Raw genomic sequence first — 19750 nt, 5'->3', positions numbered from 1 at the left:
TTGATTCAGGGGTTCCTTGGATGCAGAGGCTGACCATGACTTTTCCTGTGTCTCATCACACCCTTTGCTCTCCACAGAATCACCTTCCTGTCCATTGGCTCTCACTGCAAATCTCACTCGCCCAGTCCAGCAGAGCTCACTTTACACATTAGGACAGATGTGACCCTATCTCACTGGGGTATAAGGCCCACAGGCTTCCCTCACTTGGCTTAGCCTGCCTGTTAAACCGGTGTACAACGGTGTGGCCTCTGTCGCATGCATACAGATTTCAGGTGTCAGCTCAGTGGCACACTGCCATCTCCTTTTGATTGACGCGTAAATGAACAAAATCAGCGCAGACACCCGGTGTAGGTAATGGACTGCCTTCATACAATTTTCCAACTCTTAATTGCATTCTCCAGGTCTTAATTTTAATTGTTACATTAAAGATGATTATCGGTATCTTCCAATTCTTTGTAGTTCCTAACTTGTTGAAGTAGTGAAATTGTTTAATTTTCATTCTCGGCCATTTCTGGCATCAACAAGTCTGAATGCTAGAAACCGCAGTGAGCAAAACAGCTCTGAATTGTCTTACTGATTATTTCTTGCAACTTATCTGTGACAAAAATCACTGCATTTTAAACAGAAGCACACACAACTGATACAATTTTAAAAACTGTTTGCTCTAAGTATGGCGTAGAGTCTAATGGCCACACAAGTGTAGGCGTCTAACACTAGTCAGAAACTGTTTGATACCAGTCTCCTACTCCAATTAAGCAGCATAGTGTCCCAAATAAGCAAAGGGAATCCTGGCTATTTTGTCAATTAGCTTTTGTTCTTCAAGAATTGTCCCAAATAAGTGGCTGCCCCTATTAACCAATGGTGAAATTAACAGGAATCCACTGTATATCAATAGTTATCACTCCAAACAATGGCTCAGAAAATATTTCATATTTACAGATCTTTCTCAGCTTTTATAGGATTCCCTTTCTGAGAACTGCTTGCAACGTGAGCTGTTAATTAATGCATAAGCCAACTGGACTACATGTAGTAAAACTAAAGCATTCAGATCCTGCCGCAAACTGAGTTCCCACATGACAGAAGATGCCTACAGCAGCCAGCAATTCTATCCCACTGGTCTCCCAAGTACAGTCTGTACACAAGTAAAGCATTTGTAACCTGAAGCATTCATGGCCTGGATATGCAAATAAACTTCACCAATTGAAGTCATGACAAAACCAGAATTATGGATTCTCTATGATTCTGACAAGCTAATGCACGTGCAGGTAGCTGAAAATCACGCCCCAATTCCACTCATGTAGCTTTGGTTGCACTGCTCTCATACACAACCCTACAACCCTCCATTGCCTATCTCCGATATAATGTACCCCCACCACTTAGCAACCTCAGGCCCGCCTTTCCACATACTGATCTCTGAGCCAATCCTCACATACGACTTAGAGCTTTATACAAACCACTAATTCTCATTCAATGGGAGGTAGCAAGATCTGAATCTCCATTAGTTTACCACAGCACACAGTCCACCTCAAGTCTCTACATAGCCTTGAAAATTGATCGTCTCCTGGATAATGAGCACCCTTACCCTCCCTCCCTTAACCTTTGGTAACTAGCTGATGATCAGCCTTTCACCACTATCCTACTCTGATAACCCAGAACAGTGGGTTATGCAGTTTCCTTTGTGCATTCTGCACTGGACTCCCTGGACCTGGTGGACTACAGAATTTTACTGCTGAGTGTCTCAAACATTAAGTGTTCTTTGGCTTTCTGCACGGTGCCTATTTAACAGGTATCATACGATTGCTCAACCAATACGTTTAACCAGCTGAGGTTCAGAGAGATGTCAGTTCACATACTTGCAGAATCCCGCATAGCCTTTCACTGAAGGTAGGCCGCACTGCTCATCCTTCAAACCGTGTGAGGTTTCCCTCTGCTCAGTAACTTTACATTTACCTAAAGAAGCAAGTGTTTTATCACAAGAAAATTTGGTAATCCATTCGTGAAGACTGCATTTTTTGACATTTGAAGAAAAAATATGATTGAATTGTATTGTTCACCACGATTAGAAGCAATATAAATCCCACAAGTTATCTTTGTACCTATTAATAGTAAGCATCTCTTGCTTACATGTAGATCCAGATGACCTAGGAAACATGTTCTTATTGAACAACATGTTGCTATGACAAAAATCTACTGAATTTTAAAAGTGGCACTGGCTTTCAGTTTTGGATCTAAAGGCTCTTAGCTCCTATGGCCTGGTTCACCACATGACTTACCTTGGGTGCTCCAGTTCCTACCATGTGCTGAAAGTGTCAAGCTTGATAGGTTATCTGATCACAGTAAATTGCCTTTGGTAAGTTAGTGAGTGGAAGGACCTGAGGAGCACTTGATGGGAATTGGGAAGAATAGATTATAAGGAAAAATGATGGGAGAATGGGATTGTTCTAGCAAACTTGAAATAGTCTGTTGTGTCATCTGGAAACATGTTTTCACAAAAAAAGTGGTACTTCCTCTTTCTGTACACTTCCCAAGTTCCAGGATTTAAAAAAGTATCCTAAAGAGCCACTTCTATGATTTTCAGCCTTAAATTAAATCACTACTCACTCTTATCAAATGAATGGTTTAATACTGCATACCCAATACATGTGGAAAGATATACAGTGGCATGCAAAAGTTTGGGCACCCCTGCTCAATATTTAAAATACTGATCTCTGCTGGTGTAGATGTACACCTATGGGAGAGCTCCATTGTAATGTCAAAGGACACATGCTAAATGTTCACATATGTTCATACTGTACAAACTAACTTTTACACATAGTATCGTTCTTATAATAATTACCTTCCATATGACCCAGACTATTATCTGTTATGAAGCCAGTCAAGGGAACATTCCCCATCTGAAAGAATGGAAATCACAGACACTAACCAAGTAGTAAAAAAGAACAATTGTTTGGTATTATTAAGATAATAACTCAATAATATGATGGCAGTAGAAAAATTTTACTATAAAGCTGACTGATGTGTTCAAAATGTACTTTGTAATATATTAAAACTCTCAAGTTTTATCACGAGATACTTACTCCTGCAAATTCCAGATTTTACATTTAAAAGTCAAAGTGTAGTTTAGTGTCATGTGACGTGTAGTTGTGACAATCCAATGAATTCCACTGCAAATACCATGTTAGTGTTCCTTCTGAGAGGACTAGAACATGAAAGCAGAGATTCTGCAGACGCTGGAATCCGAAGCAACACACAGAAAGAACTGCTGGAAGAACTCAGCGGGTTGAGTAGCATCAGTGACGGGGAAGGAAGTGTTGCTGTTTCTGAATGAAACCCTGCATCGGGACTGAAGGTGGAGAGGAAAGATGGCCAGTATAAAAAGAAGAAAGGTGATGAAAGGGGGACTGAGAAGGGGTGTAAGATGGCAGGCAAGTGGTGCCAGGTAGGAAGATGGAATGGAAGCATGTGTTTATCGCAGGAAAATCTGGATTCCAGGAATGAAAGGGTTATCATACGAGGAACATTTAATGGCTGTGAGTCTGTACTCACTGGAATTTAGAAGGATGAGGGGGGAATCTCATTGAAACCTTTCGAATGTTAAAAGGCCTAGACAAAGTAGATATGGAAAGGATGTTTCCTATGGTGGGAAAGTCGAGGACAAGGGGGCCTCAGAATAGAGGGGCGTCCTTTCAAAACACAGATGCAGAGAAATTTCTTTAGCCAGAGGGTGGTAAACTTGAGGAATTTGTTGTCACATGCAGCTATGGAGACCAGGTCGTTGGGTATATTTCAGGCAGAGTTTGATAGGTTCTTGATTGGACATGGCATCAAAGGTTACGGGGAGAAAGTTGAGAAATGGGGTTGAGGAGGAGAGAAAAAGGATCAGCCATGATTGGATGGTGGAGCAGACTTGATGGGCCAAATGGCCTGATTCTGTTCCTGTGTCTTATGGAAATGAGCAGAGGCACAGTAGGGAGGTAGCAGCAGGTGAATGATAGATGGGGGCAGACAAAGAGAGAGGAAAAAGAACAAGGAACTAAACGGAGCATGAAGAGGGGAGACAGCTGCTGGAAAGAGATAAGTAGGAACACAAATGCTAGATTCTTGAGGTGAGAATGGGAACCAATAGCTATTAAGGCAAAGACTAATAGACTTTTGATTGATAAGGGATTAAGGGTTACATGGAGAAGGCAGGTAAATTAGGTTAATAAAAAAATCAGACACACAAGTGTCACCATACATTCTGGCACTAACATTGCATACCCACAACGTTCCGCAGAATAATACAACAACAGTGAAAACAAAAACAAAACAACAGCAAAACAAATCTCCTTTCCATTTGTCCCACCCACCCACTCACCCACAGACAGGTCTCCAAACCCAGGACAGGCCGTCTCTGGCCTCTGGTCCATGGCCTTTCCATTTGTCCCACCCACCCACTCACCCACCGACTGGTCTCCAACCCCAGGACCTCCAGTCTGTAGCCTTGGATTCTCAGACTTACAGATATTGCCCCTTTGGGCCTAGTCCCCGGGATTCACCAATCACAGGGTTGACTTGTACAGAGGTATCTACAGTATGTTATAATTCTTCTATTATTTCCCCCCCTTAATTATATAAAATGTGTTTTTTGTGCATTTGTTAGAGTAGGAAGTTAAGTCAGTAAATATGACTCACATTTAGCAGCTGCTTTATCCGATCCACACTCCAGTCTCTGAGGTAATAAAAACAGTTCCGCGGATGATGGGCGTGCAAACCCTTTCCAAGACAGTTATCCATGAACGTACAAGCCTGTTGTAATCAAAAAGCAGTTTCTATTATTGGGATATGGTTACTGTTAAGGTATGCAAGGTGAAAATGTAGAAAAGAGCACAAGCTAAAGAGGACTAGTTAAGTGAAGTATATTTTGGTTCAAAGCTAAATATCAGATGACATTGGGCACAGAGTATGTCTTTTACTCAAGTGGGTTTAGGCAAAGAGGCTGTATATAGGAACCAAAATTCAAGGAAAGGCAGGCATGAAGGTCATTAATTAATTCTTCATCAAGGAGTCACTGGCACACATCAAATCTCACCATACAAGTTGTAAAATGGCAAGGAAAAGTTCTGGGTTACAATGACATTACAGATTCATGAAAGGGAACCTATCAACCTTGGACTGACCCACCTGCTTCACCAGCCTGCCATGTGTTTGACTCTCTGTGCCCTTTCGGTAACTCACCTGATTAATGACTGCAGCCTAATACCGTTTAGAAACCATCAGATGATCAAAAATTGATTGTAGGAAAAATAGAAAATGAGAGTAAACCAACAAGATCAGATGAGCTTTAAAAAATTAACTTTATTTGTCACATGTACATCGAATAATATTTTAAGTGCACCATTTGTGTTATCATTTGCAGTGTGCTGGGGGCAGTCCGTAAGTGTCGCCATGTTTGGTGCCAAAATAGCATGCCCACAACTTCCTAACCCTAACTTGTAAGTCTCTTTGGAATGTGTGAGGACACTGGAACATGCAGAGAAACCCACGTGGTCACAAGGAAACAAGATACAAATTACAATTTTAATGGGGAATAAGAACATTTATTAGACATCACAGAAGTATTTTTGTATCTAACTTCAATAAGTTACAAATATGTTAGGATTACTGGAGACCCACAGGCCCACTGAGATTTAGGAAGTTTAATTACCACAAGTTGAAGAAAGTACTGCATTGACCTGCAGACCTACATATTACAAGTACACATTTGGATGAGAAGCAGGCAGAGGGGTTTTAAGGGGATCTAGACAGGAAAAAGTGAATGGATGAGGACAGGAGAGATCGTATTGTGAGAAACTCAAATGGGAAGGGAAAGTACAAGTTGCATGAAGTCCATGAGTTTCCATTTGGCTCCTTTGTGCATCTGGAAACATCACAGGTTGATGTCAGTTCTGGGATTTTCATCCAAGCTTCAGCATTGACAATACAAATATATATGCAGAAATAAAAATTAGAGCATTACTGAATCCTGCTTCAAATTCCTAAAAAGATTTTGTTAAGTGCTGAAAACTGTCTTGGGCTAGGTTGCCTTCACCAATATATTTGTCTGGTCTTTTCTGGATTCTTCAACCTCGTCATTGTTACTATACTCACTTCCAGCTTATAGCTCTCGTCTGAACCTTCACCTCAGAACCAGCCAGGTTTAATATCACTGATACATGTCATAAAATTTGTTCTTTTGCAACAGCAGTACATTCCAATTACAAATAATAACAAAATATGAAATATATATTAAAATCAAATTAAATAAGCACAAAAAGAAAGCAAAAATATTAGTGAGGTAGTGTACATGGGTTCATTGTCCATTCAGAAATCTGACAGCAGAGGGGAGGTCTTCAGCCGCCTGTACCTCCTCCTTTGTGATAGCAATGAAAAGAGGGCACACCCTAAGTGATGGTGGTCCTTAATGACGGATGCTGCCCTTTTGAGGCATCACCTTTTGAAGATGTCCTCGATACTGGGGAGGCTAGTGCCCATGATGGAGGTGGCTGAGTTTACAACATTCTGCAGCTTTTTTTGATCCTGTGCAGAGGCCCCTCTATGCTAGGTGGTAATGCAAACTGTAAGGATATTCTCCATGGTACGTCTGTAGAAATTTGCTAGAGCCTTTGGTAACATACCAAGTCTCTAAGTCTCCTCAAACTCCTAATGAAATAAAGCTGCTGTTGTGCCTTCTTTGTAATTGCATCAATATGTTGGGCCCAGGATAGACCTTCAGAGATGTTGACACACTGGAACTTGAAGCTGTTCATCCATTGCACTGCTGATGAGGACTGGTGCGTGTTCCCTCGACTTCCCCTTTCTGAAGTCCACAATCAATTCCTTGATGCTACTGACATTGAGTGCAAGGTTGCTGTTGTAACACCACTCAACCAGCTGATCCATCTAACTCCTGTATGCCACCTCATCTCCATCTGAAATTCTGCCAACAATAGTTGTGTCTTCAGCAAAGTTACAGATGAGCTGTGCCTAGCCATACAGTCATGGGTGTAGAGAGAGTAGAGCAGTGGGCTAAGTATGCATCCTTGAGCTGCGCCTGTGTTGACTGTCAGCGAGGAGATAATATTTCTGATTGTACTGACTATGGTATTCCGGTCTTCTTCTTATCGTGTCCACGGACAGTCCATACTTGGCCCAGCCAGAACCGTACACAGTTTTGCCCCTTGTTGTTGAATTCAGCAAGATCAGCAACAGTACAGGGTTCCTCCAGCGATGGGCATTGCAGGAAATGTGGCATGGTTTGTGGCTCAGTTCCACATTCACAACACACATCAAAGTTGCTGGTGAACACAGCAGGCCAGGCAGCATCTCTAGGAAGAGGCAACACACATCAAAGTTGCTGGTGAACGCACCAGCAGCTTTGATGTGTGTTGGCTGCGCTCACCAGCAACTTTGATGTGTGTTGCTTGAATTTCCAGCATCTGCAGAATTCCTGTTGGTTCCACATTCACAAGTTGTCGGGCTGGTTGTATATCCCCACTTGCTTATTGACACCTTTGAACGACCTACACCAGTCCTAAGTCTGTTAAGGCACTTCCAGGCTGCCCAGTTGCAATTAGCTCCTGGGGGAAAGCTTTCATCCGGTGGAATTTCCATTGTTGGGGGTTGTTTGAGACAGGTATTCTGGTGAGAAAGTCAAAGATCTGGTTGCAGAGGGAGGTACAGAGACCCTTACTACCGGTCTCCATTGATTATTGATAGGCCAACCAACCTTAACTTTGACCATGATTCTCCAACTATCTCCTCACTAGCAGCGTCCTAGATCAATGTTTTACAAACTCCCAACATGACTAGCTCCCTCCTGCTGAACACTTACAATCCAAGCTCAATGATCTGCCCTTCTAGTTCCTGTCTGACAACATCCATTCCACCCCAAGACAAAGGAATAACTGTTTTGATCTCAGCCTAATAAACTTCCTTTCCAACCCCAGCCTGATATTACTGACTGATGACCCTCACCCTGCACTCCCGAGCCTCTCTCACCCATGACTCATGAATTCCACATTCAAACTTGGCCTTGGACTTAACTGAGCAGACACAGGAGGGGCTTTACTTGGCACAAGGCCCATTCTTGATGCCTGACTGTGTGTGTTGCTGAATCTTATGATGTGCCCTAAAACAAAAAAAAACGCACATCAGCCCACCGTGCATTGTTAGTCAAAGCAGGTTCTATTCAATGTCAAGGCAAAATAGAAATCCACAATTCACAAAACCAGATCAAGTTCAAGCTTATTATCATCCAAACATACACATGTACACAGCTAAACAAAACATCGTTCCTCTAGGGCCAAGGGGCAAAACACAGTACAGATAATCACACACAGCAAATAGTAATGATGTAAAACATAGTCACAAAATAATATTAACAGAAGTTCCTGAATGGCATGGCCTGAATATTGTATTCTTCAGATGTCTATTATATGGCTTTTACTACTGAAAAGCAGCATGCACAGTAACACACTGATACAAGGTTCGGAAAGAGCAACAACTTACCGATCCTAACTTAAAAGGTCTTTTACAGCCACCACAGAACTGATATTGACATTCTGGGCAATTAAAATGCATGCATCCTCCTCTGGCCAAGTCAAATCGAGCAGTACAATTGGGGCAATCTAAAAGAAACATAAATACACACAATGAAAGAGAATACAAAAACAATATAGCTGGTTAAAAGTGGATACATATCAACTAGTTCAACATTACATGATATTAATGTTAAATGTAAATTTAAAATAAGGGGTCAGCATTTTAAGACAGATTAAATGTTTTTTTTCTTCTATCTCTTAGAAGACTGTGGGTCTTAGGAACTTTCTTCCTCAAAAGGGTGAAGTGACCAGGATCTTTCTAAATTTTTAAGGCTGATGTAAATGGATTCTTGATGAGTAAGGGATAGAGAGAGGTGAAAGATTATTGCAGGTAGATGGGTGAAGATTATTGCAGTGGATGGACTTTAGCAAGATCTTGGACAAGGTCTTGCATAGGAGGTTGGTCAAGAAAATTCAGTCACTTGGCATTCATTTAGAGATGGTAAACTGGATTAGACATTAGTTTTGTGGGAGATGTCAGAGTGGTAGTAGATGGCTGCCTCTCTGAGCAGAAGCCTGCGACTAGTGGTGTGCCACAAGGATCAGTTCTGGGTCCATTGTTGTTTGTCACTTATATCGATGATCAGGATGATAATGTAGTAAACTGGATGAGAAAATTTGCAGATGACATCAAGAGTAGCGACGTAATAGACAGTGAGCAAGGATATCAAAGATGCTGCGGGATTTGGACCACCTGGAAAAATGGGCTGAAAAACAGGCAGATGGAGTTAAATGCAGACAAGTGTGAGGTGTTAAACCTTGGGAGAACAAACCAGGGTAGGCCTTACATGGTGAGTAGTAGGGCACTGTGGAGTGTGGTGGAACAGTGGGATCTGGGAATACAGATACATGATTCCTTGAAAGTAGTGTCACAAGTAGATAGAGTTGTAAAGAGAGCTTTTGGTACATTGGCCTTCATAAATCAAATTCCTGAGTACAGGAGTTGGGATGTTAGGTTGAAGCTGTATGAGATGTTGGTGAGGCCAAATTTGTATTGTGTGCAGTTCTGGTAACCAACCTACAGGAAAGATATAAAGAAGATTGAAAGAGTACAGAGAAAACTTTCAAAGAGGTTGCCAGGACTTGAGGAGCTGAGTTATAGGGATAGGTTGAGTAGGTTAGCACTTTATTCCTTAGAGCGTAGAAGAATGAGGGTAGATTTGGTAGAGGTATACAAAATTATGAGTGGTATAGATATATACAAACAAGCTTTTTCCACTGAGGGTGGGTGAGACTAGAACTAGAGGTAATTGGTTAAGGGTGAAAGGTAAAATCTTTAAGGGGACCATAAGGGGGAACTTCTACACTCAGTGGATGGTGACAGTGTGGAATGAGCTGCCAGTCAAAGTGATGGATTTCAACTTTAGAAACACAGAAACTCAGAAAACCTACAGCTCAATACAGGCCCTTCGGCCCACAAAGCTGTGCCGAACATGTCCCTACCTTAGAAATTACTAGGCTTACCCATAGCCCTCTATTTTTCTAAGCTCCATGTAGCCAACCAAAAGTCTCTGAAAAGACCCTATCGTATCTGCCTCCACCACCGTTGCCAGCAGCCCATTCCACACACTCACCACTCTCAGAGTAAAAAACCTACCCCTGACATCTCCTCTGTATCTACTCCCCAGCACCTTAAACCTGTGTCCTCTTGTGGCAACTATTTCAGCCTTGGGAAAAAGCCTCTGACTATCCACATGATCAATGCCTCTCATCATCTTATACACCTCTATCAGGTCACCTCTCATTCTCCGTCATTCCAAGGAGAAAATGCCTATTCTCATAAGGCATGCTCCCCAATCCAGGCATCATTCCTGTAAATCTCCTCTGCACCCTTTCTATGGCTTCCACATCCTTCCTGTAGTGAGGTGACCAGAATTGAGCACAGTACTCCAAGTGGGGTCTGACCAGGGTCCTATATAGCTGCAACATTACCTCTTGGTTCTTAAATTCAATTCCACGATTGATGAAGGCCAATACACCGTACGCCTTCTTAACCACAGAGTCACCCTGCTCAGCTGCTTTGAGTGTCCTATGGACTCGGACTCCAAGATCCCTCTGATCCTCCACACTGCCAAGAGTCTTACCATTTATACTATATTCTGCCATCATATTTGACCTACCGAAATGAACCACTTCACACTTACCTGGGTTGAACTCCATCTGCCACTTCTCAGACCAGTTTTGCATCCTATCAATGTCCCACTGTAACCTCTGACAGCCCTCCACACTATCCACAACACCTCCAACTTTTGTGTCAACAGCAAATTTATTAACCCATCCCTGCACTTTCTCATCCAGGTCATTTATAAAAATCACGAAGAGTAAGGGTCCCAGAACAGATCCCTGAGGCACTCCACTGGTGACAGACCTCCGTGCAGAATATGACCCGTCTACAACTACTCTGTGTCTTCTGTGGGCAAGCCAGTTCTGGATCCAAAAAGCAATGTCCTCTTGAATCCCATGCCATCTTACTTTCTCAATAAGCCTTGCATGGGGCACCTTATGAAAAGCCTTGCTGAAATCCATATATACTTTTAAGACAAATTTGGATAGGTACTTGGGAGGCAGGGGTATAAAGGGCTATGGTCCACATGTGAGTCGATGGGACGAAGCAGGTTAATATTTCGACACTGACTCGATGGGAAAAGAACCTGTTTCAGTGCTTTAGTGTTCTAGGACTCTATAACTCTATAGATCTGATCAGCCATAATTTAATTTCAAGGCAGCACAGGCTTGAGATGTCAACCTGTCAGTAATTTATATGCTCATAAGTAAATCAGGGTACCCGTTATCACTCCTCAAAAGATTCTGATGCTTAATTACAAAGAAACCACTGAAGAAGCTACATAACTCTGCTGGCATAATCAGGAACAGCCATAGCAAAGTTTTTTTTTTGCACCTGGTAAACTAAAAAAGGAATTCACCTCAGTAAACCATTTTGAAAGAATTTCAGCACAGAAATGTTATTATTTAGTATAATATTGTAGTATTGGTTTACTATAGGATGAAGAGGCTTTAAAAGGCAACAAAATTTTTCAGAGTGATTGAACTTGTACCTAGAAGAGGCAAGAGAATTGGGAATAATTGTTTTATTTAAGAAATATTTAGAATTACACTTTAAAAAAACAAGGCATATAAGGATATATACCTAGCACAGGCAAATGGAATTGGTGTGGACGGGCCAAAAGATCGGCATGCACTGAGCCCATTTCTGTGCTCAGTGTCTCTATATTTTCAAATGCAGTACAATTTCTCGGCCGCATTATTCCCTGCACCAGGTCCATGGGAGGCCAGGGCTGAGAAGTATATGGGCCAAAGACAAGAAATTGACACTAGCTGGCATGGATTTGTTGGGCTGAAGAGCTTGTATCAATGTTATATCGTTCTATGACTCTATAGGCATTCCCTTGATGATTTGAACCCTTAAATCAACAAAAGTCTAAGAGAGTTCCTAACTCTATCATTGAATCACCCTGTAATTTTTCAGCCCTCATGCTGGAAGATCAAGAAAAAATTGTTTTCACACTAATAAATAACTCACTGTCAAAACAGTTTCCTTAATGGTTCCTTATGCCACAGCTTGAATAGTACATGTCCTAGACAGGATATGTTGGATGTGGAAGATGTGTTGGAGAGGGTGCAAAGGAGGTTCCCAAGGTTGTACTGGATGCAGCATTCTAGTTATGAGGACAGGATAGATAGGCTGGTTTGCTTTCCTTGGAGTTAAGCCTGAGGGGGACCTGATTGAGGTATGCAAAATTAGGAAGGGCATAGACAGAGAAAATGGTAGGAAGCTTCTCCCCAAACTAAAGGTGTGTAATAAAACACAGGTTTATGCTATGGGGTAAGAGGTTTAATGAAAATCTGAGGATGATGTTTCTTTAAACCCGGGTTCCTAGAATCCAGAACATGTTGCCTAAGGCATAGAAGCAATGAACCACGTGCTAGTGAATAGAATTATGTAGGTAGGAATTTGATGGTTGGCATAGACATGATGGGCTGTAGAGTCTGTTTCTTTGCTGTCGGACTCTAAATCTCACTTAATCAAATAATGCATCAAAAGCTGATTTTAAAAGCTATATAATGTCATTCATTGTAGATAATTGTACTGTTTTATCACATTGATTTACATAGCAAAATTGCAGTATTATTTCCAACAAGAAATCTTGTCAACTCAGAACCATTGTGGCAGCAGTCCCTCAGAATTGAGGATGACAGGCCTTCATAAGGTTGAGAAAATGGACCCTGAACGTACATTTCTGTTAGCTGTAGGGGTTATGTTGTTCCTTGGGAAGTGGAATATGCAGCCCCAGTTGTGTCCAATAGCCACAGTTCACCAGGTTGGACTAAAAGAATTAATTTATCATCAGCAGCTACTGCTGAGTGCAAATGGTTACCTATTCCATTCTTGCTGAGATACATGTCCAACGTGCTTGCCTGATACTCAGGGTTATTCAGCTGCTTCCACATCTTGAACTGTTCACAGCTGATCCCTTCATGCTGTTGCTCCCACTGAAGAAAGAACAGGAGACATGAAGTTCCACAAGAGTTTTGTAATGTGGATCAATTAAATGCAAAGAACTGTATAATCTAAAAAGATTACTTACAGGAATCTTACACTGGGAGCATGTGCTTTTGTTACAGGATGGACAATCCATTCTCAACCTATTGATATCATGCAACAGTCCAAAGGCACACTGAAAGAAATAAGATAATCTTAACCAGGGAAACCAGATGCCTTTAATACTGCCTCAAAACAGCTCATCCAGTTTGTATTAAAAATTTGACCAAATAATTTCAATGAAATGGCTTCTTTAAGAGATTTGTTTCCATGGGAGCTCGTAAATTAAGGAAGAGCTGCAAGCTGCAGCCATCGTTCACTAGCATACCTTTCTACAATGGCTAAAGTGATCAGATGATCAGACAGCCTTCACAGATTCAATGAGGAAATCAAGCAAAAACTCCATAATTAACAAGTCCTAGCATTTAAGTGCTGGTACAAAAAGCTAAACTAACATAATATTTTAAAACAGCTCAAGAGAGTCAGTCTAGTTTTCGTTTCATTAATTCTGTTATTTTGAAGCCATTGCCTGATAAAGTTTGGCTGAACGTTTTCTTAAGATGTGAAAGAGGGTTGGATAAGACCATTTTAAATGTGAAATGGTACTCTGTGGAGTATTTTAAAATCCTATAGACAGAAGATGCCAAAATGTAGAATGAAGGTGCAAGAAAATGCATAGGAAATAAAGAACATTCCTTAATGTAGATTAGAAATATAGAAACATAGAAAACCTACAGCATAATACAGGCCCTTCAGCCCACAAAGCTGTGCCAAACATGTCCTAGAACTACCTAGGCTCTACACATAGCCCTCTATTTTTCTAAGCTCCATGTAACCATCCAGGAGTCTCTTAAAAGACCCTATCATTTCCGTCTCCACCGCCTGCAGTCCATTCCACGCATTCACCACTCTCTACATAAAAAACTTACCCCTGACATCTCCTCTGTACCTACGTTGTTCAAAGAAGGGCAAATTATGAGGCTATAAGGCTAGAACTTGCCGGTGTGAATTAGGATGATGTTTTTGCAGGGAAATGTACTATGGACATGTGGTCGATGTTTAGAGATCTCTTGCGGGATGTAAGGGATAAATTTGCCCCGGTGAGGAAGATAAAGAATGGTAGGGTGAAGGAACCATGGGTGACAAGTGAGGTGGAAAATCTAGTCAGGTGGAAGAAGGCAGCATACATAAGGTTTAGGAAGCAAGGATCAGATGGGTCTATTGAGGAATATAGGGAAGCAAGAAAGGAGCTTAAGAAGGGGCTGAGAAAAGCAAGAAGGGGGCATGAGAAGGCCTTGGCGAGTAGGGTAAAGGAAAACCCCAAGGCATTCTTCAATTATGTGAAGAAAAACAGGATGACAGGAGTGAAGGTAGGACTGATTAGAGATAAAGGTGGGAAGATGTGCCCGGAGGCTGTGGAAGTGAGCGAGGTCCTCAACGAATACTTCTCTTCGGTATTGACCAATGAGAGGGAACTTGATGATGGTGAGGACAATATGAGTGAGGTTGATGTTCTGGAGCATGTTGATATTAAGAGAGAGGAGGTGTTGGAGTTGTTAAAATACATTAGGACGGATAAGTCCCCGGGGCCTGACGGAATATTCCCCAGGCTGCTCCACGAGGCGAGGGAAGAGATTGCTGAGCCTCTGGCTAGGATCTTTATGTCCTCGTTGTCCACGGGAGTGGTACTGGAGGATTGGAGGGAGGCAAATGTTGTCCCCTTGTTCAAAAAAGGTAGTAGGGATAGTCTGGGTAATTATAGACCAGTGAACCTTACGTCTGTGGTGGGAAAGCTGTTGGAAAAGATTCTTAGAGATAGGATTTCTGGGCATTTAGAGAATCATGGTCTGATCAGGGACAGTCAGCATGGCTTTGTGAAGGGCAGAAAGTGTCTAACTAGCCTGATAGAGTTCTTTGAGGAGGTGACCAGGCATATAGATGAGGGTAGTGCAGTGGATGTGATCTATATGGATTTTAGTAAGGCATTTGATAAGGTTCCACACGGAAGGCTTATTCAGAAAATCAGAAGGCATGGGATCCAGGGAAGTTTGGCCAGGTGGATTCAGAATTGGCTTGCCTGCAGAAGGCAGAGGGTCGTGGTGGAGGGAGTACATTCAGATTGGAGGATTGTGACTAGTGGTGTCCCACAAGTATCTGTTCTGGGACCCCTACTTTTTGTGATTTTTATTAACAACCTGGATGTGGGGGTAGAAGGATGGGTTGGCAAGTTTGCCGACGACACAAAGGTTGGTGGTGTTGTAGATGGTGTAGAGGATTGTCAAAGATTGTAGAGACACATTGATAGGATGCAGAAGTGGGCTGAGAAGTGGCAGATGGAGTTCAACCGGAGAAGTGTGAGGTGGGACACTTTGAAAGGACAAACTCCAAGGCAGAGTACAAAGTAAATGGCAGGATACTTGGTAGTGTGGAGGAGCAGAGGGATCTCGGGGTACATGTCCACAGATCCCTGAAAGTTGCCTCACAGGTGGATAGGGTAGTCAAGAAAGCTTATGGGGTGTTATCGTTCATAAGTTGAGGGACAGAGTTTAAGAGTCGCGATGTAATGATGCAGCTCTATAAAACTCTGGTTAGGTCACACTTGGAGTACTGTGTCCAGTTCTGGTTGCCTCACTATAGGAAGGATGTGGAAGCATTGGAAAGGGTACAGAGGAGATTTACCAGGATTCTGCCTGGTTTAGAGAGTATGCATTATGATCAGAGATTAAGGGAGCTAGGGCTTTACTCTCTGAAGAGAAGGAGGATGAGAAGAGACATGATAGAGGTATACATGATAATAAGAGGAATAGATAAAGTGGATAGCCAGCGCCTCTTCCCTAGGTCACCACTGCTCAAAACAAGAGGACATGGCTTTCAGGTAAGGGGTGGGAAGTTCAAGGGGGATATTAGAGGAAGGTTTTTTACTCAGAGAGTGGTTGGTGCATGGAATGCACTGCCTGAGTCAGTGGTGGAGGCAGATACACTAGTGAAGTTTAAGAGACTACTAGACAGGTATATGGAGAAATTTAAGGTGGGGGCTTATATGGAAGGCAGGGTTTGAGGGTCGGCACAACATTGTGGGACGAAGGGCCTGTACTGTGCTGTACTATTCTATGTTCTATGTTCTAAATACAAGTCCCAAGCTCCTCTCAGCTCAGCAGACAGATTATTGCCAAATATGTTACAGGCTAAAACCATCATATTTTTAGATTGTAAAATATTCAATCATCAGGCAGGGAAGTGACCCCAAATGTTACTGAATTGCCGAAGAGATTTGAGTGTGGTCTCCTGCTGCAGTTTATCTTCCTCTGATGTAGAATTATAGAACTTGGACAAAGTGACATCCCAGAACAGGTTCCAATAGTTCAGTACTGGGAAGGTTTCTAATTCGAAAACCTATTTCCCCCTGGGATCAATAAAGTATGACTATGACTACACCTTTGACCACCTTGTAATTCATGCTAGAACATGTGGGTTTCTACATATTAAGTATCGGCAGTTTCTATGGGATGTTTCTATATGCAAGTTACTATATAGTCTTGCCCTTAAAATAAAGAATGGTCACAATCAAGTCCTTGAGATTACTAACAGCATGTGATTGAATGACAGATACAGCATTGCTTCCAAGAGAGGAGAAACAAACAATCAGGAGAAGACACTCACTACCTTAAGCTTTTCAATTAGATTATCTATCAGTTTTGGTTGTTTAACTTCTAATAACTTTGCCTAAAATAAGACCGATTAGAATCTTTTTCATTGCTTTGCTTTCCCTAGATTCTTGTTACAAATATTCATAAAAAAAAACAAATTTTAACATGCATAAAAAGAGTTGCTAAAATAATGCCTCTACTTCGAAACTGAAATAAAATAACCACAAGATTGTCTTACATGTGCACACCATCTGAAGTTTGGCATTTCCATCAGCGTTCGGTCTCGTAGCTTTTTTTGAAATAATTCATGTGTTTTTTCATCAAGATAATGGCGAATCTATATGTTATGAAAGAACAAATTTTTCTAGTCCATCACAGTCAATAGTTGATTTTTAAAATATACATTTATGATGACTTAATTACTGGTCTAGAATTAAATTTCACAATATTTTAATATATGTTCAATAAAAATGTCACACCTCAAATTTTTTCCCAATATTGACAAATTTTCTTTTAATTTAAAAAAATGTTAAGGTTCAATTATCTTGTAATCACCTGAATTATTTACTAAATATTTTGCAATAAATTTTAATGAACTGTCAATCCATATAATTTAAAGTTTTGGAAACCATAAAATCAAGTGGATTGGTCAGGGGGGGTTAAAATAAAAGTAATACACAGGCTAAACAATACTGTATTCTCATAAAAATTACATCTTTTATCTCTTTATGGCTTTTTAGTTGCCATCTGTTGGTTTTTAAAAGCTTACCTATCCTCTAACTTCCCACTAATTTCTGCTCTATTATGCACCCTCTTAGACCAGGCGAGATATGTGGAAGCATTTACAGCATTGTGTCCAAGTTCGGCTGGGATCTTGTCTCCTCTGTCAGTGCTGCCCTCCTGTGTTCGAGCAGTGGAATGACAGGCTGGATTGCGTGCATCTATCTACTACACACTCCAGGGGACTGTACCATTGATTGCCAGACATTGTCGCTCTTGGTCTTGGACTATATATGTGTTTTTTTTTGAGTGAGTATGTTTCTTTGCTCACTATTTGTGATTAAGTTACTTATTATTTTTGAATGTTTGCTTGTGATTTTGAATGTTTTGCACCTTGGCCAGAACTATGCTGTCTCATTCAGCTGTATCTATGTATAGATCATAGAACAGAGACATAGGAGCAGAACTAGGCCACTCAGCCTTTTGAGTCTGCTCTGCCATTCCATCATGGCTGATACTGGATCTTCGATCCCACTCAACCCCATATACCTGCCATCTCGCCATATCCTCCTGACCAATCAGAAAATGATCAAATTTGGCCTTAATTATACCCACAAACTTGGCCTCCACTTCTGTCTGTGGCAGAGCATTCCACCGATTCAGCTAAAAAAATTTCTCCTTACCTCTGTTCTAAAAGGTCACCCCTCAATTTTGAGGCTGTGCCCTCTAGTCCTGAATATTCCCACCATAGGAAACATCCTCTCCACATCCACATTATCTAGTCATTTCAACACTCGGTAGGTTTCAATGAGATCCCCCACATTCTTCTAAGTTCCAGTGAGTACAGGCACAAAGCTGCCAAACGCTCCTCATATGTTAAGCCTTCAGGAATCATCCTTGTGAACCTCCTCTGGACTCTCTCCAATTGCAACACAATCTCTCTGAGATATGGGGCCCAAAACTGCTGACGCTACTTGAGGTACGGCCTGACTAGTGTCTTATAAAGGCTCAGCATTATCTCCTTGCGTTTATATTCTATTCCTCCTGAAATAAATGCCAACAGTGCATTTGCCTTCTTTACCACAGACTCAACCTGTAAATTAACCTCTGGGAGTCTTGCACAAGGACCCCGAAGCCCCTCTGCAACCTTCTCCCCATTTAGATAACAGTCCGCACCGTTGTTCCTTTTCCCAAAATGCATTATCATACATTTCCCAACACTGAGTTCCATCTGCCTCTTCTTTGCCCATTCTTCCAATTTGGATAAGTCCTGCTGCAATCGCATTGCTTCCTCAGCACTACCTACATATCTTCACATCATCTGCAAACTTTGCCATAAAGCCTTCAATTCCATTATCCAAATAACTGAAAAACAATGTGAAAATTAGCAATGTGAAAACTGACCCAAGGAACACCACTAGTCACCGGCAGCCAACCAAAAGAGCCCCCTTATATTCCCACTCACTGCCGCCTGCCTGTCAGCCATTCCTCTATCCATGCTAGTAGCTTTCATGTAACGCCATAGGATTTTATCCTGTTCAGCCACCTAATGTGTGGCACCTTATCCAATGTCTTCTGAAAATCTGAGTAAATGACATCCACTGTCTCTTTGTCCACTCTCTTTGTTATTTCCTCAAAGATCTCTAACAGATTTCCCAGGCAAGATTTCCCTTTACAGAAACCATGCTGATTTTGACTTATTTTATCATTAGTCTCTGAGTACCCCAAAACTCCACCCTTAATAACAGACGCCAACACTTTCCCAACCACTGAGGTTAGACTAACTGGCTTATAATTTCCTTTCTTTTGTCTTCCTCCCTTCTTAAGGAGTGGAGTGACACTTGCAATTTTTCAGTCCTCCCCAAAGCTTCATCCTTAATAATAGACTACAACACTTTCCCAACCACTGAGGTTAGACTAAATGGTCTCTAATTCCCTTTCTTTTGTCTTCCTCTTTTCCTAAAGAGTGGAGTGACATTTGCAATTTTCTAGTCCTCCGGGACCATGCCAGAATCAAGTGACAACCCTCTAGTCACCACTAGTCACAACCCTCCAATCCAAATGTACTCCCTCCACCACAACCCTCTGCCTTCTGCAGGTAAGCCAATTCTGAATGCACCTGGCCAAACTCCCTGGGTCCTATGCCTTCTGACATTCTGAATAAGCCTACCATGTGGAACCTTGTCAAATGCCTTACTAAA

At 41.6% G+C, this 19750-nt stretch overlaps 1 protein-coding gene across 9 annotated transcripts in view; it reads right to left on the bottom strand.

Annotated features, from left to right (window-relative positions):
• LOC140196607 (E3 ubiquitin-protein ligase RNF31) overlaps window positions 1–19750 on the bottom strand; it is an 82408-nt gene that overhangs the window by 12938 nt on the left and 49720 nt on the right. For 8 of the 9 annotated variants that reach the window (XM_072256112.1, XM_072256122.1, XM_072256132.1 and 5 more), the window contains 7 exons: window positions 17068–17166; window positions 13229–13318; window positions 13019–13133; window positions 8530–8648; window positions 4675–4788; window positions 2837–2894; window positions 1854–1950 (listed from right to left, as the gene is read on the bottom strand). In XM_072256112.1, coding sequence (XP_072112213.1) covers window positions 1854–1950; window positions 2837–2894; window positions 4675–4788; window positions 8530–8648; window positions 13019–13133; window positions 13229–13318; window positions 17068–17166 — 692 coding nt within the window. The remainder of the gene's footprint in view (window positions 1–1853; window positions 1951–2836; window positions 2895–4674; window positions 4789–8529; window positions 8649–13018; window positions 13134–13228; window positions 13319–17067; window positions 17167–19750) is intronic. The other variant, XM_072256149.1, reaches the window with a different exon arrangement.

This window comes from Mobula birostris, chromosome 1 (genome assembly GCF_030028105.1).
Source record: "Mobula birostris isolate sMobBir1 chromosome 1, sMobBir1.hap1, whole genome shotgun sequence".
NCBI lineage: Eukaryota > Metazoa > Chordata > Chondrichthyes > Myliobatiformes > Myliobatidae > Mobula > Mobula birostris.
Note: the sequence above shows the minus strand (reverse complement) of the source record. Positions and strands in the feature narration are given on the sequence as shown.